The sequence below is a fragment of the Ursus maritimus genome, unplaced genomic scaffold, assembly GCF_017311325.1.
Source record: "Ursus maritimus isolate PB19 unplaced genomic scaffold, ASM1731132v1 scaffold_13, whole genome shotgun sequence".
NCBI classification, from domain to species: Eukaryota; Metazoa; Chordata; class Mammalia; order Carnivora; family Ursidae; genus Ursus; species Ursus maritimus.
In genome coordinates this window covers 61,662,802-61,680,585 of record NW_024423675.1, presented here as the reverse complement: position 1 = coordinate 61,680,585, position 17,784 = coordinate 61,662,802, and the positions used below count along the sequence as shown (strand labels likewise).

The 17,784-nt window shown below is 50.1% G+C and overlaps 1 protein-coding gene across 2 annotated transcripts in view; it reads right to left on the bottom strand.

The window, feature by feature from the left end:
• The window catches only part of SYTL3 (synaptotagmin like 3), an 81,934-nt gene that overhangs the window by 18,303 nt on the left and 45,847 nt on the right, over positions 1-17,784 (bottom strand). Inside the window, exons 6-10 of one of the 2 annotated variants that reach the window (XM_008688514.2) lie at positions 16,981-17,032; positions 15,503-15,572; positions 13,732-13,810; positions 9,908-10,032; positions 3,350-3,484 (exon numbers count right to left, since the gene is read on the bottom strand). In XM_008688514.2, coding sequence (XP_008686736.2) covers positions 3,350-3,484; positions 9,908-10,032; positions 13,732-13,810; positions 15,503-15,572; positions 16,981-17,032 — 461 coding nt within the window. The remainder of the gene's footprint in view (positions 1-3,349; positions 3,485-9,907; positions 10,033-13,731; positions 13,811-15,502; positions 15,573-16,980; positions 17,033-17,784) is intronic. The other variant, XM_008688516.2, reaches the window with a different exon arrangement.

The following is a 17,784-nucleotide window of genomic DNA, read 5'->3' as shown; positions in this document are numbered from 1 at the left end:
TATTAATCATCCTTGTTTTTCTTTATGGTTTTACTACATATGTATATATCCCCCAAACAATATATTGGTTAGTTTCACCTGATTTTGGAATTTATATAATTAGAATTCCCACTGTTTTTTAAATTCATCACGTGGTCAGGTGTGGTTTGAGCTCATTCATGGTCATTCCCAAACAGTATTCCATTGGATGAACAGGCCATAATATAATCATCCTTTTTTATTCTGTTCTTAAATAAAAATACATTAATATGGATAGCTAAATACAACACTCTTTAAAAAAATCAGTGGAGCCAGACAAATTCAGAAATATTAATGGGAAAACGAAGGATTTCCACACACGCCTCTGGGTGACGGACCGCGAACGTCTTGAGCCGGTCTCTATTTAGAAGTGACCGAAATGCCACGAGAACGTCCCACATATCAAATTTATGTTCAAAGAAAACACCCGGGGGCATTGGATTTTTTTACTTCTTTGATTAAAAATCTGCTCTCTCCCAAACTTCTGCCAACCTCCATATCTAGGGAGTTCCAACATGCACTTCATGTGGTCCCTCCCGCCAAACACAGCACCTTCTGGCAGGAAAAATGTAAACTGCATGAAAACACTGATATAAATGCATTCCTTTTTAGAATTTTTTAAAAACAGAAGTATAAACAAAATTAAAAACCAGACAGGAACTCTGGTAGGAATTTTTCTCCCATAGGAAGTCTAAAAAATTAATGTATTTCTTCACACTACCAAGTTCTACTTCTGATTGGATTTTCCTTATTTTTTTCTTTTGTAAAGCAAATTGTTTCCTCCCAAAACATTACATGTTTATGAAAAAAATACAGAAAATACAGGTGAGCCCCCAGAAAAATTTTAAGAGAAAAGCATATCCCCATTATTCCGGGGTCAAATTTTGGTATAATCCTTTCACTTGTTTTGCAAGGTCTATCGTAGAACCATTTTGTTTTCATAAATATGTGCTACTATAATACTATTTTGTAACCTTTTCATTTACTGAGGTGTATTTTCTCTATTAATATTCTTCAACATTTTTCACAGCTACAAAGTATTCCTCTGAAGAAATGCACCAGTTTATAAGAATGCCTGCACCCTTGCCAACACTGGCCCGAATCACTTCTAAAATGTGCTAAGATGACCCCCAAAATAGCACTTGCTTTCATTTTGCACTGATTTAATACCTGGGAGGCTGAGTGTTTCCCTACTTACTGCCCCTGTTTCTCTCCTTGTGTAATAAGTAGAGATGGAGTCAGCTTTACCCGCTCTCCCTCTTCTTAGAGAACAGCAGTGTCTGTCGGAAGAGCAGGCAACGTCTTGGGGCTCGAAGCAATCATCAGTATTTGCTTTGTGGGAGCTCCGTTTCCCCAAACACTGCTCCAGTCTCGAGGGAACAGGTGAGGATTCATCACGGAATAACTCAACCTCACGAGGATAACTTGAAGGGCGCAAATCAGGGCACCCCAGACAGAAGCCAGGGAGAAGGGAACCGGGTTGCAGGGGTAGGTTGAGAAGGACTTGCCCTAAGAAACAGAGCCTGGGTGAGAGGAACACACTCACCCGCTTCTCGTCACCGCAGCATCATTTCCCACCAGTCAGAAAGGTTTTCTAGGTGTGGGTCGGCTCCAGGCAAGTGCAGCTGAACCGGGGGGTGCGGCCAGGGAACCCACTCCCTTAGAGAGCTCACCAAATGCGGGGGCAGCACCGAGAGCCCTGGCTTTGACTCACACGGCTCCCGGGTGTTGAGTCAGAGCTCTGCGGTTTCTGTCCGCTTCGACCTCTGCGAACCAGCTTTCCCCATTTGTGAAATGGGGTAATAGTATCCAGCTGGCAAGATCATTGTGCAAATGATTGATGAGAAGCACCTGGCTCAGTGGTTTGCACACAGTGGGCTTTCAGTCAACAGTAGGTCCGGTAAGGAGGCACGCGGTAGTCCCGCAAGCTCTTACTCAGTGCTCCCTCCGTGCCAGGTGCAGCTGGGGCACCGCAATTACAGTAGGCGCTACACAACAGGGAACCCAACGACACAGCCGTGGAAGGCGAGGAGACCATGAGTAACAGAGAGAAGGGAAGGATGACGGCGGGCCGGGCAGGGCAGGGGGTGGGCTTCCCGGACCAGGTGGCTCTTGTTAGATCGCAGAGGCTGACCCAGTAGGTCTGGGGCGGGGCCAGGGATCCTGACTGCTGAGAAGTCCCAGGCGAAGCCAGTGCTGCGGGGTCCCACATTGTGAGGAGTGTGGGTGCAGAGCAGTGGCGCTGAGAGGGGCGGGGGCGCTCAGTGACCGGCGGGCTGGGGGGCCGCCAGCGTTCCGTGGACTGAGGCAAGGATGTTAGCCGTCCTTCAGCGCACAGTCTGGCCCGCTTCTGCCTCGACTTTTTAATGTTCCACCAGATATTCATGTAGTGGGGGGGGGTTATCATTTTCTAAAGTGAGTGCCATTTTCCATAAACACACACCCACCCCAATGCACAGAGAGGTGGAAGGGCTTGCTCTGGGTCACACTAGAGGAGCTGGAATGTGAACCAAGAAGGGGGTTTCTAGAAGCTGAGTTCTTAACCGCTCTAACACCACGGAATGAGGGCATTCTGATTCGCAGAACAACCCAGTGAACTAAAAAGAACAAGCTTGACACTCGTTTTCTTGATGACAGCTCTGAGGTTTGGGGTCGTTGTGCTTGTCTAAGATTGTTTAACAAGCACAGCTGGAGAACCCACGCTACCTGACTGCACGGCTTCCTACAGTCATCAGGAGGGGGGGTCTCGCCACAACACGCACGGAAAGGTCAGCAGAGCAGAACCCAGAAAAAGACCCACGCTTCCACAGTTTTCAACAAGGATACCAAAGTCAATGGGGGAAATGAGAGTCTTTTTTTAAGCAAATGGTGCCGGAATAACTGAGTATCCCCGTGGGAAAAGGAGCTCCAACCTACACCATTCACCACATCAAGGAGCGGGAGCACAGACCCACGCAGAAAAACGAAACTTTCATAAAGCTTCTAGAAGAAAACGGGAGGATGTCTTCATGACGTATGGGTAGACACGACCCAGAAATAATTGTAAGAGAAATATCTGATAAATTAGATGTCATTTAAGGTAAAAACTTCTCATCCAAAGATACCAGTATTTGTTATTAATGACTATCTCTGTGTATAAAAGAAAAACCCATCAGAGTATAGCCAGGAATCCCCAGCTCCCCGTGCAGGTAAAACATGACCTCCCAGTTCTGTTGTCCTGTTCCAGTTCATCCCACAAGACAACACTTCCCTCCTACCCTTGCTTCCCAACCCAACCCAACACCGTGCTGAAGCCACTCGTCACGTGTCCAGGGAATTAGATGAGACTCACGTGTCTCAAGCCTCCTGAGAATAAAGCGCTGGGCGTTGGCCCGGATGAGAGATCCTCTTGCTTCAAGACAGGGTTAGTAAGGCGTTTGGGACTCTCTTGATTGAGAGGTCTCAGAATATCCGGCGCGCTTGCCTTCTGGAAAAGGAAACACAGAATTAATGGGGTCTGCGTCCCGGTGTGACGTCCCAGTTGTTCAACTGTGGTAACCACAGCCAGCAAGCCTGCATCTATGACCTGCTGGCACTCATTTGCAAACTTCTGGGTGCTGAGTAAGAGCACACTTCTGTTTGGATAAATGCATCCACACACACACCCGCGGGGCCCCGGCAGGCACGGGCAAGCGCTGGGATATTCACAGGCAGCGCTGGGTGGATCCCTTACGCATTAATAAGTCTTAAAGAAGTGAAGTCCACATTTGAACCTTAATAATGATCCCTGCATTAAATCACACGAAATATACTATTTGGCCTATCAGCTTGAGCTCTAATGGGCTTATAGAAAAGGGAAAAATTAAAATATGTCTCTTAATTTTTTTTAAAGATTTTATTTACTTATGTGACAGAGAGGACAGCCAGCGAGAGAGGGAACACAGCAGGGGAGTGGGAGAGGAAGAAGCAGGCTCCCAGCGGAGGAGCCCGATGTGGGACTCGATCTTGGAACGCCAGGATCACGCCCTGAGCCAAAGGCAGACGCTTAACGACTGCGCTACCCAGGCGTCCCTATGTCTCTTAATTTTATCAAAAATAATTTAATAGTCAGTACCTCTTCTATGATGTGCACAGCTGTGCTTTCCAATGCGGTAGTCACTAGTTACATGTGGCTATTTAAATTCAAATTCCCATTCACTGCCAGCAAATAAAATCAATGAATAACTCGTCTATTGCACTAGACACATTTCAAGGGCTCAGGAGCCACCTGGCGCAGTGGTTAGAAACTTCCCTTGGACGGTGGTCGCACAGGGCAACAAACACACTGCACAAGGCAGGAAACCTCTCCCTGGCTGAGCACCCGGAGTTTGTGAATCTTGACTTTGGGTTTTGATGCCGGGTTGGACGTGGAACTTGGAAATATAACATTTGCAGCATAGTTGTAATTTTCAGGAATGAAAGACTGAGAATATTGGCAAACAAGTGAAAGAAGTGATTAGCTCCAGATTACTCGTACGGTTTATGCTCTCAATCCCCAGAGAGCCAGCTCAGTTCCATCAGACGTTTGCTCAGCAACACTATCTTTGACCCACCACTCTAAGTCCTGGGGCGGAAAGGGGGGGTCGGAGGAGAAGGGGAAGGAGAAGATGTATTGTCCGCCCTCCAGGGGCTCGCCTAGCTGGTTGGAAATAGATACACCATTGAAATGGAGGCACAAGCCAGGTCAATGGGTAAGAGAGGGTGAGCTGATGAAGAAGGGGGTGATCTTCAGGGGAAGTATGACCTGAGTGGGAGGTTGAAGCCTGGCTGGAGAGAGACTCAAAGGTGAGGCATCGCGAGTGGAGGCCCATCATGAAGGTTAAGTATGGAGTACATCCCTACACCTGCTAGCGACCCATGCAACAGCAGAGACCCAAGAGGCCAGATGGATTCTTGACATGTCAAGCTGTCCAGAGAACAGGTGGCTTGGGGACACCAAAGAGTGGGTCCAGGGGAGGAGGGAGCGGGCCAGAAAAGTTGCAGGTCCAAAGCGGGGATTTCAGGGATGAAGGATGTTCAAAGAGGAGAAAAGAGTATGAGAAAAGACTCAACTAAAATGAAAGAAATGCAGATTTTTAAAAATTGCCTATCAAAATTAGCATATATTAAAAGAGAAGGTGTAATACTTAGTGCCAGCAGGGGTGCTGAAAAGCAGGCCAATCCACTTCTAATGGTCAGGTAAACGGAGTCAACCCCAGAGGAGGGCAGTTTGGCAGCAAGAATTATAACCCCTAAAAAGTAGCTGTAAAAAATGACGATATATATGTTTGACGTGGAAGGAATTAAAATATAACGCTAGAGATTCTTAAGAAAGCGAATTACCAAAGCGGATGTGTGGCATGATGTCATTTTTAAAAAAGATTTATTTATTTATTTGAGAGAGAGTGTGAGCAGGAGGAGGGACAGAGGGAGAGAGAGAGTCCCAAGCAGACTCCCTGCTGAGTGCAGAGCCTCACGACCCTGAGATCATCACCTGAGCCAAAACCAAGAGTCGGATGCTTCACCGACTGAGCCACCCAGGTGCCCCACGATGCCATTTTCATAAAGTGAGCGTTCACCTGTACTCCAAGTGACTGTCCTGGGTCAACGCTGTGCTTGCTTTTTCTTCCCCTCCTTCTCCTTGTGTTTTCTAAACTCTCATTAGTGCATAGGCATGGGTTTTATTATGTATAAAAGCAATAAAATCATTTTTGTAATTAAAGAATGGAATTCCGGTCAACTGTCAAAGGCAACAAAGTCACTGACAAGGATGATGTTCAAATTGGTCACCTCTCTCTTCAATCAGGGGTGCCTGGGAGGTGCCCTAGGGAACAGTGTCACACTGGCATGGGGAATGGACTGCACGGAAGCTAGGAGTGAACAGGAGGGAGGGCAAAGCAGGGCAAGTGCAGGGACAGCAAGAGCAGAGGACGTTTTCATGGATTTGGGCCGTGACGAAGAAATGGAAGAACAGCTTGAAGGGAATCCTGCAAAAGATGCTGCTTTCATTTTTTAAGGTGGGGAAGATCGGGGCATACTTGCAGGTTGAGGAGAAACAGAGATGGGAAAAGCGTCGAGCTGATGGAGCAAGGTCCCAGGGGGAGCGAGGAGGATGGACCCAGCGCCTGGGAAGGAACATCCATTTCTGAGTCAGGAGGAGAGGATGACTAACGATCCAGAGAAATGCCAAGTGGGAGGAAGTAGTCCCAGTGGGAGGAAGTGAGAGGAAGTAGGAGGGCTCTCCCACCGCAAGGCCTCCACCCTCTGAGCACATCAGGGGACGGACTTGGAGAATGTGGAATGAAACAGCAAGCAAGGCAGCCATCAGACCAGGACAGAAAGAATAAAATGAGCTCAATACTAACAAAGCTTTGTGAACCTTAGGTGTTCATACATGATCACTTAATTCCATTTTCTTTAAGGCAACATAGCTTCTAAATAAAAAAAAAACCTGATGACAGAAAGTTCTGAAAAGGAACAAAGAGAACTATCTTTATAACAGTGATCACACGGCATGGCGAATTCATAGCCAGTGATGCCTGTGCTTCTAAATATGTTAGGATTCTGGAAAACCTTTAATGAAGCCTAAGTGCAAATACATGTATTTTGAAATTATTAGAAAAGCCAACACTATTCTGAGGAACATGCCTATTTTGACTAAGGGATCAACCTGAAATGTCGCGTTCAACCCTTCCCCAGTAAATTCTAAAGGACCTGGATGACTTTGTCACGTCCGTGCCATTAAAGGGCATCAGGATTCAAAGAGCAGCTTATCGACCTTGTGGAGACAGGCTTTTTTTTCTTTCCCTGTGATTTTTAATGTATTTCAATAACCATCTAGTTCGGCCAGATTGCAGAGAAAAACGATGGCCCCGAATGGGGTCTACTCTGCACAGAGTTAATAAGTTGAATATTCGCTGCTGAAAGATCAATAAACATTAGGCTTCATTTGATCAAATTATGGATGCCCTGGAACCACACAATCTGTGCGTTTGGGATTCTTTTTTGCTGATCTTAGGTAAGAGAAGGGAGAGCAGCCGCGGCCACGCTGAGACGGCAGGTGCAGTGTCAGAAAAACCCCGGGGCCGCGCTCGGCCAGCAGGACACGCTCTGGGCACTGTCGAATCCCAGCTGAGAGGGAGGCTGCGTCTCCTGGGACCAACCGGGGGGTCCACCGCCCTCAAGTCTGAGGACCAAGTGTTTTCACACTTGAACCCCACGCTGCTGCCTCCCTTCTCCTCTGGCTGCTCAGCCCTTGAGTGTGGGCGGCAGGTGGGGAGAGAGAAGGTGTGCGGGAGCGCCACGCCCGGGCCGGTGGTTTCCTCAGATTTCAGACCTACGTGGGAAAACTTCACATAAAGGGGCATAGAATGAAAGGAAGGTTTCTTCCCCGCCTGCGTCCTTGTTCCCTCTCCTCAGAGGCAGCCCCTCCCTCCTGCTTCTTGTGTTTCCTTCCTGGTTAACAGGTGTGTGTCTCACGGCCCGTACAGATCCGCCGCACATCCGGAAGATGCACGGGCGCTCTCCAAGGACAGGTAAGAGAAGTCACCTCGCAAAAGAGCCCCGGCCCAGATGTGGACGGGAGGGTCTTTACAGGACATTTTCAGAACGCGCCGCTCACACCTAATGGTCAGAGAAGCGGTCCTGAGCTTTCTTGGTTACCAGCCCAGAGTCACCACACGGTCTTAAGAAAGCTGGCTACTCTCTCTGTGCCTCAGCGTAGCCACCTGCAAAGTGGGCACTGATGTCCCCTCCTCCCAAAGGGCACCACGTCGTGTGCTTGATGTTGGCAAAATGCCCCCGAGTGCTGCAGTGGAAATGTGTGATTTTTATGAGCTCGCCAGCTAGGGCATGCGTAATTGCAGTCTGACAAACGTCCTATTTAAAGATGTACTCTTTATATTTCAACCCCGTAATTATTTAGCATTTATAGAGCAGGCCATGATTGCTGAGGACTTTATAAACATGTGGCTAAATTGCTCCTTAAAACAGCCATATCCTCAAGTAAGGTAGGGAGAGAGGATGCCTGCAAAAGTAGAAAGCACGTCCTGCCAAGAGCACGGCAGCGAACTGGACACGCGTGGCGAAGTGTCTGCAGGATGGGGCTCTCTGGCCATGGCCGTCCCTGGTCTTCCTCGCTTCTACCCTCAAGCTGCCTGGTCCCATCAGACAGCCTTGCAATTACCCAGCAGGCCAACAACAGTGCCTGGTAACCTTAGTGAGGGTGTGTGTGTATACATATACGTGTATATATATATTTATGAAATATGACGGTCACCCTCTGGCTAGAGCTTGGGCTCTAGATCTTTACCATGGCAGTAACAATACCGATCTCAGTACTTTTGCAAGAATTAAATGTGACTGGTATGTAACAACACGGCCGTGCACGCCGAACACAGTATCTCCTGAAAGCCTGCTAACGTCTCCTCCATCTGTTGACTCAGGGACGGTGGCTGGGATGGCATTTGTGCAGACCCCACGGGGACGAACACTTGTTTGCATCTGGGAGTTCCAAAGGCCTTCCGGATACATCTCACATGCTCTAGATGCCTTCTCCTAAATCTAGGGAGGTCCCGGGGCGGCCGCAGCATCACCTGCTCTCCCAACCACTCCTCAAACTCATCGGAGACTCTGCATCTCACACCGGCCCCAGAGCTCTGCATTTTAACAACATTCCCAAGTGACTCACACACACATTAAACTCGAGAACAGCTGCTCCAGAGTTCAGCCTCCAAACCAAGACCGCCCACCACTTTCTGGTTATGTAACCCCGGCCATGTGACATAATCACGCTAAGCCTCAGTTTCCCTAAATGCAAAACAGGGCCAAATGCAATGCATGGTTCACGGGGGTGGCGTGAGGATAAAATGAAATGATCCAGGGAAAGTCTTGAGTGGAGTCTGGCACAGAGTAAGAAAGACTGGCAATTGAGATAGTATATTTAGATGGCTTAGGTAGCAATTTAGATACTGTATTATCTCGGGCGATCTTTACCAGCAGCCTGCGCCTTGGGCAGAACGAGTATTATCATCATTTCGCCAAGAGCGGATCAAGGCTCCAGTTCATGGGACAGGCCCAAGGTAAAGGGTCACAGATGGAGGCAGAATCTGAAACCTCCAGATTGTGTGGGGAAGTTCCAGCAGGAGGGTGGGGCTAACCTGGGGACATCCTGAGGGGCGCTCCCAGCTGCAGTGAAGGGGCACCTGTTCTGTCTGGCCAACCAGAGTGGTCCTACTGACCCTGTCGACAGCCAGGTGGTGGCACCTGCCCTAGCCAGGTCACCTCGGCTAGACCAGAACCCAGTGTCCTGATTCTAAAATCACTTTCTCTCCTGCTTCAGACTTGGTTGATCCTGGTGGAAAGCCAGAGAAATTATTTCCTTAAAAGCCTTTATTAGGTGCGCTCGCTCGTGGTTGAGATAGCTGGAGCGCCCCCTCGTGATTGCCCGTGGTCACGCAGCATCTATGTTTGTAGTGGTTTCCATCAGAGACCAGGACGGATTTTAACTGGAGGTTGTTGGAAGTAGGACCACCTCTTGACCCTCCATGAGGGTCTTTGACCGCAGGAATCACCTGGCCCATCTCGGCCCTGCAGGTGGGCCCTTGCCTTTGGGGTGGCCTTGAAGCCAGCAGGGAGCTCCAGTGGCCACCCAGAAGCCCCAGGGGCTCGGGATTAGGCTGAAGTTTTCTTTTCCCTGCTCTCAACTGTTTTCAAATCCACCCTGAAATTTGACCGTCAGTTGGCCTGGCTTTCCCAATAGAGAGGCGTTTATAATTATGCGGGTTTTTTCAGACTGCTTAATGTGGTGCTATCAAATAAGAGGAAAACTAAATCTATAGAGGAAATGGGCTAGAAGTAGCTCTCATGACGGCCGGTGGCCTGGGGGGAATACCCTGGTGGTGACGTTGATGGCAGTGTCAGACTGGCTCCTCCTCTCCGTCCGGCTAGCACACTGCCTGGGACCCGTGGCTAGGAGTTGCTTGTCAGAGGTCATGTCATTCTGGGACTTGGAAAGCTCTAGAAAACAAATACAACGGATGACAGGTGGGAGCACACAGCTTTGACAGTCTCGTGGGGCCCTCCTCTGGGATTCCCTGCAACCACACCCCGAGAAGCCCCCAAGGTCTCCCGAGGCTAGGCTTGCAGCATGGGGAGGATGGCACATCCAGCCCCCAGCTCTGGGGCCAGGGCGAGCGTCTCCAGACACCACATGCTGACGCGGGCCACACCGCACCACGCACAGGACAGGGGAGCTGGATTCCCAAAAGGTGACTCTGTGGCCCCATGCTTCTGTGGGCAGAGCCGCTGTCAGGACGGGAGTGAGAGGGCGGGAGTGACAGGGAGGTCTTCTGGCCAAGTTACTCTGCACCCTGGACCACACACCGTGAGCACCCGGTTGTCTAAGCACAAAAAGGGCAGCCTAGCCACACAGCCAACTTTTTAGGGGTGGCTTCCAAAGACTTATAACTAAATACCATCTCTCGGGACCCTTTGAAGACAGGTGGAAGTAACTTCAGGATACCCCTACAGTTATTTTAATAGGCAAACCCTGGATATACAACTTTTTTTTGCAGAGTAATAGTGGTCGAGAATACAGGTGAATAAAGTGAGGAGGAAGGAACCCACGCACAGAAGGGAGCAGAACACTCAGTGACGCTCTTGTCTTCCAAAAACGTCTTCCCTTTTCCATGGGGTCCTTGTCTCTCTCAAAGACGACCTCGAAACTATCTTTAGACCAGCGCTTTCCAACAGATAATAATATGGCTCATGTATGCCCTTTCAAGTTTTCTAGTAGGCACATTTAAAAAAGAAACAGGTAAAATTGATTTTAACACTGTTTCATGTAACACAATATATCCAAAATATTGTTAAAACATATAATCAATATGAAAATTAATGAAATTTTTAATTGCGCAATGGACACACAACACTTCCTAGTTTCCGGGTCACATTATGAAATGATCACCCCACTAAGTCTAGGTACCATCCTTCCCCATGTAAGACTGTTTCAATATTACTGTTTTCCCTGTGCTGTACAATTAATGAAATTTTTAACTTCTTTTTTTTAACACGAAGTTTCCAGAATCTGGTGTGTATTTCACCCTTTTCGTTTGAAAGGCCGCATTTCCACAGCCACCTGCAGTCAGCACACAGGACAGCCTGGCTCGGGAGCAGCCCGTCTGCGGATCGGCTCCTGAGACGCTGCTTCTTAGGCATCCCCCGCACAGGCTGCCAGGGCGAACGTCAGCAGAGCGTCTCTCTTCTCTAGAGGAGAACCTCACTTGCCCCCCAGGACCCCACCAGGATGTGTGGGACCTCTCCTGTCTAAGAGCACTGCTGTCCACACTGCCCCCAGGTCTACCCTCCGGAAACCGTGGCACATCTTTCTGTGCCTGGAAGCTAGCAGGGTCCCAGCACACACCAGGCCCTCAAAGCTGACCGTGAACTTGAACTCCTCCTATAGCCAAACCCCAGCCCTGCTATGAAGGGTGGGGGAGCCCCAGGAGGTGAAGCCCCCTTGGGGGACGGTGTCCTCCCCCTGCCATCTGTGTGGCACTCGCTCCAAAGCCTGTGCCTTCATCTGGTCCCTTTATGCTCACNNNGGGTGCCTCCCAAGCAATTCGGCATCTCACGATGGGGTTTGGAATGGCCATTACCGGGTGAAAAGGGAAAGTGACAGCAAACAGCACAGAAGGGCCCTGAAGCGAAGAAAATCAACGTTCTTACTTCCTCCTCCCCTTGGAAGGGGGGCCAGACTGCTGGAATCTCCTAGAAATGCGGCCGTAATAGAAAGGGCTGGAATTGGTCATTTCTTCCAACTGGATTGGCTTCCTTGGGCAACATCAGCTGCCAGAGGTTGTAGCCCTGGGGCGGCTCCCCACAGTCTTCAGGCCAAGGTCCCCTCCAGCCGTCCCCCCCAGACCCCAGGGGACACCAGAAGGCGGCTGTCCCCTGCACCACTTCTGCAGGAACCAGGCCACACAAAGGATCAAGAGGGCCATGAGCCTGGCAGCTCCGGACCTGAAGAAACATGAGTCAGCCCCACGCTGCTGCGCACCCTGAGGCAGGGACGGGACAAAGGGTGTGTAGTCTGTGTCCTTTCCCGAAGCTGCCGGAGCACCTGGGAGAGGTGCTGGCAGACCATCCCTCCCAGGGGCCCAGAAAGTTGGATTTTTCACCCTTGCCTCTGGGCTGAGGTTTCAGCATCCGTGAAGCACTAGAGCCTGAAGATGCAGGGAGGGGGCGCAGGTGAAGGGGTCCAATCAGTGTCCTGTGGCAGAGACGAGGTGCTGCTCTGCTCTTTTGAATCCCGCTCCCCCAGGGATCGCCCCGGCTGTCCACCTGGGTCTGCTGATTGAAACTGACGGCATCATCATAACAATCGAGGCATTAAACTGGCAAGTCTCAAACATGTGAGACTGTGGGCACGTAAGCTACCTGAGCGTACCCATGTGTGGGTCCCAGCATGTGTTGGAGGGCGAGTGTGACCTGGGACAAGATGAAACGTGTGTCCTGCCTCCCTGGCTGTCTGGCTGAGGGATTACCAGGTCAGAATTAACGCTGAGGCAGGATTCCAGAATACAGCGGTGGGAGGGGATTCACATAAGCCGCGTGGATTTAGGTAGAGGCTGTGCTTCTAGAAAGACGCTGAGAAGTTTCGACAAGAAGAGCGGCCACAGGAACCGAGCCAGCTGCTCAGAGTTCAGGCAGCTGTTAGGGCTGGAAACCCGTGTCCAAGCCTGGTGCACACGGAGGGCGGCTGTCGTCCAAAAGGCCGGCAGACTAATGGGGTGACCTGGAACCTCCGAGCACCATTAGCAAGCAGGTGGCATGAAATTCGGCTGCTTCGTCCTTCTGAAGCAGAGGGGGACAGACTCTCTCAGGAAATGGTCACCGTTCTGCTTGTCTGAAAAGTGGTGCTTTGATTTCAGTTGTCACAGTGCAGCTCAGAAGGGCTCGCGGGGAATACAGAGGGCGAATTAAAATCAAGGAATAAGACTGTCTCGAGGCCGAGGGAGAACACTGAGCCCATCCACGTGCACCGGCTTGGGTAGAAGCCAAACAGAAGCACCGTGAAAGGGAGTGGGTGCTGAGACCCCTGACCCCACCTGGGACCTGCTCTGGGCACCGTCGCAGGCCTGCTCGAGGGCTATTCTCTGGGGTTTGCAGTTTAAGATTAACGGGCAAGAATATCTGAGCAGAAAGAACATTGAAAGAGGCAAGATTCTAAGCAGTGGTAGTTCCGGGTTCCTTAGGTCTGCAAATCACACGATCACTGCCCATTGAAGAAGATAAATTGACCAAGACGGAAGGAAGAACGGACAAGCAGTTCCATGCAAATGACAGACGCTGGGCCCTGCCTGGTCTGAAAGCTCCCAGATCTCAATGACAGCAGCCGTCCCACCCCACTGTCTTTGTGGGGCCTTGGGAGAGGCTGCGACGGCTGCCCGTACTGGCTGCCAGGTCCGCGCCGGTTCCTTCCCACCATGCGCTGAGCTCTGGCAGGTCTGGGCAGCAGTGGGGTAAACTGAGCCCGTCCAGTGAGCTAAAGGGTGTCTCTTCCCCCAGGAAACCAGAGGCCTGCTCTGTGGGTGGAGGGATGAAGGGCCGGGGCTGTGGCTCTCCCCAGGAGCTGGAGACACAGATCCCCTTGGCCGGTGGGCTTGGCTGGCCTGGCTGGTGGTGGGGAGAACACACGGAGAGGCATCCACTTACTTTTCATGTGGGTGGTAACAGACAGAAACAAATTTTCCACGGATTTATTAAATCCTTTAAACTGACCAAGTTCCTGTAACTAAAACAGAGACAGAGGAGAAAGAATGAGAGTTACGTTTGAAGACTTGTGTCTGCCCCAGAAGCCTCCATGCTGCCAATCCCCAAACACGGCAGGTGTGAGCCGAGCGCGCGTGCTCCGGGTGTGTGCAGGTGTGTGTGTGCGTGCACGTCTGGAGGGGGAAGGGCACTATCCTCTCAGGTGGGAGGGACCTCTTACTCAGCTTCCTTCCTCTGAGGTTCGACACCCGCATTTCAGGAAGGGGCATCAGCAGGGGTGCTGACATGGTAACAACTCCCTCTTGGGAATAATGACCGACACTTCGCTGGCTCAGACTAGCTCAGGTAGACTCCTGCCTCCCTAACCAGTTCCTGTACGGCCCCGCCCCAACTCCATGCCGGGAGGGTGTCACCAGCAGAAGGCTCATGACACAGTGGCCAACAGCGGTACCAGGCTCAGAGCACGAGCCTGGAGCCAGAGTTCGTTCCACCCTCTAAGCAGGAGAGAGAAGAAAAAGGAAGCAAAATACAGAAAGGAGGTCACTTTCCACTTCAAGTCCCATCCTTCCATCCCTCCCCCCACCCCTCCATGCCTCCTTTCATCTGTCCATCCATCCCTCCCTCCCTCCATCCTTCCATCCATCCATTCCTCCATTTATCCACCCCTCCATCCCTCCATCCATCTATTCATCCCTCATTCATCTCACCCTCCCCCTCTCTGCCCACTCTTCTCTCCCTCTACCCCTCCATCCCTCCCTCCTTCTACCTCTCCCTCCCTCCCTCCCTCCCTCCCTCCATCCATCCATCCAGGAAATATGTCCTGAGCACATCCGCGCTGGGACAACTTCAGAGGATTTAGAATCTCAAGGAGAATGTGGAGCAGAATTTTGAAGGTCATTCCAAACACATTCCACCATGTGTTTTCATGGCATGTTACAGTTTCCAAGTACTAGCACAGACATAATTTCATTAATTTCTCACACCAGCCATGGGAGGCAGCCAGAGGAGTATAATTATATCCACCTCCCAAGTGGGGACCCAGGTAACTCCCCTAAGATGACACCACTAATTTCTGTGGCAGAAATGGTCCTGGTCTATTTCATGTTTGCATCTATAAATACTCAAAGGATACACACACACACACACACACACACATATACACACACATACCCCAGGCACCCCCACACCTATGAATCACACACCTGTGAATCAACCTGTATTTATTTCTCTTTATATCCCCAGAGACCCCCGACACACTGCAGCCTGTTCAGACCCCCACATTCAAGAGCACAGCGCCCAGAGAGGGAAGACAGCCAACAAAATGACCAGAGTAAAGTGGTAGGGATGTGGGGTGTAAGCGAGGATGTGGGGTACAGGTGAGCATACAGGTGCAGGTGGGGACAGAGTGCAGGTGAGGACGTGGGGCACAGGCAGGGATGTGGAGCACAGGTGAGGATGTGGGGTGCAGGTGGGGATGGGGTACAGATGAAGTGGGGGGCAGACAGGTGAGTCATTGTTAATGCACATGATCCCATGGCCCCCAAAGCATGGCGGGAGCACAGACACGGGGCACCCCGCACTTCGGGCCTCCCTTCTCTGCCCCCCTCCATGGCCTGCTGCAGCCACAGGTGGGTCCCTTTGCTCTGACTCCCTTCTACCTCTACTCGTCTCCCGCTTCCCCTTCCCCAGGGAGGCCCACAGAGCAACACCTTACCCTGTGAGAGCTGTGACTGCACTGGCTTTCGCTCAGAGGAGGTGGGGTAGGAGGAACCACCGAAATTTTGCTGCCAAGAAAAAATACAGGAATAAGAAACGGGTTATGAACGAGCCAACTGTTTGTCTTACGAATACACAGGACTCGCCATCATCCCATCGTTCAAGTTCTCCGAACTTTTTTTCCCCCTTTACTTCCTCACATTTTAGAGGAGGACCGGGCAGCCCTGTGTGATCTGCTCATCTAGGCAGGGCGTTATTTCCCGGCATCGGACACGGCAGATGAGCCCCCCGCTGCCCTGCCCTGCACCCCCGGCCCTGCGCCCCGGCCCTGCGCTCCCTGTGTGTCGTCTGTAGTAGCCCCGCTGCTCCGGAGCCCGGAGCCCAGACCAAACGCATGTCCCCTGGGGATGTCCGCATTCTCTCAGCCGAAACCCACCCACGGAAGGGCCAAAACACGGTGGGGGCCAAAATCAAGCATGAGAAGAATCCGAAGTCGATGGGGGAGGGGCTCCTGGGGGGCTCAGTCTGTTGGGCTCAGGTCATGATCCCAGGGTCCTGGATTGAGCCCCCGTGTCGGGCTCCCTGCTCAGCGGGGAGTCTGCTTCTCCCTCTCCCTCTCCCCCATGCTCATGCCTGCTCACTCACTCTAAGTAAATAAAATCTTAAAAAGAAAAAAAAATGAAGTCTTAAGACTGGAAAATCTCCTAATGAACCCCCCCCAAATAGCTGGGTGGGGAGCTTTCAGTAATACTTTAATATATTTGGTGCAGTCGGGTGAGTGAATTGTTGCCGGCTTCAAGAGTGTTAGGTGTGTAGGATTTTGTAGCAAGAAGTTAGCATCTTGGGGTGCCTGGGTGGCTCAGTCAGTTAAGCGGCTGCCTTTGGCTCAGGTCATGACCCCAGACTCCTGGGATCGAGCCTGCATCGGGCTCCTTGCCCGGGAGGGAGGCTGCTTCTCCCTCTCCCCTGCTTCTGCTCTCTCACTCTCTCTCAAATAAATAAATAAATAAATAAATAAAATCTTAAAAAAGAAGAAGAAGAAGAAGTTAGCACCTCTCAGACCATTCCTCACTGCTGCCAATTTTATTCCACGGACGTCTGTGAGATGTCAGGCAGCGGGCATGACGTTGGAGATAGGAATCATTCATAAAAGCGAAATGCTTGGTTTAGAATTTCATTTAAAATGCCCTCAAAAATAGTATTTCATTTTCTTACCACATTTCAGGAGAACTTAGGAAGTAAAACCTTTACTGAGAAAATGCTCTGCTAGCTCCCCAGAAGGCTCTTCCTAAGAGTCTGGAAAAATCTCTGTTTCAATCTTTTCCAGGCACTTTATCATTAAAAAAAAAAAAAAAAAAAAAAGTCACATTCCAGAGCAGCCACGTCTGAAAGTCAAGAGATCTAGAAGTTCTTTCAGCGCCCTTTGTTCCCCAGGCCTGGAGCGGCCAGGACGGTCTGCCCTCGCCCAGCGCTCACCTCAGCTGCTGATAAGATTGCAAGAGCTTAGCTCCAGCCGTCCCGTGTTTGCCTGGAAGAGATACCAGTAAAGGTCACTCATTAGTAAGAAGACAACCTTGGTGATGCAAACACAGGAAGCAATCAATTAAAATTATTTTTCTAATATCACTTGTTGCCATTGAAAAGTAAAAGGCCATCTTGGGGTGACAGAAGTGCTCTAAAGGTCACTGTGGTGATGGTCGCACCACTCTGTCAATTTGCTAAACATAATTAAATAATATGTTAAAAATATATGTTAAAAAAAACAAATGACGTGAATGTTCTATAAACTACATCCCACAGAAGTTGTTAAAAATGCACCCATAAACACACACACGCACGTACTTGCTGGGAACGACTGCTTTTATTAAGAATTGACGTAGGGTTAGATTTTCTAAATCTGGAAAATTTGAAAAGCAGTCCAAGCTTCCAAGCTTCCATTTGTCCTTTGGAAACATTTAATAATAGCATGACTATATTCCTTTAAACATTCCTTGTTATGGAGATTAAATTAATCTGTTAAAAAATGTAATCTACTTATTTCTAGTTATAGAGGCTAATAATTTCCTAAATAAGACTGCTTCTGACATAGTACTCTTTTTGTTTCAAGGCAAGGGGAGTTTTATGATGTATTAAGACCCCAAAAATAGAACGCTACATGTCCATAGTTGTGTGAACACGGTGTTTCCTGGCCCCGTGCACAGGAAGGGGTTAGTCTGCCCCACTGGGCACCGCACTGCCCAACCCCCAACCCCAGAACCACACCTGCCGTGCCCTCCGGCT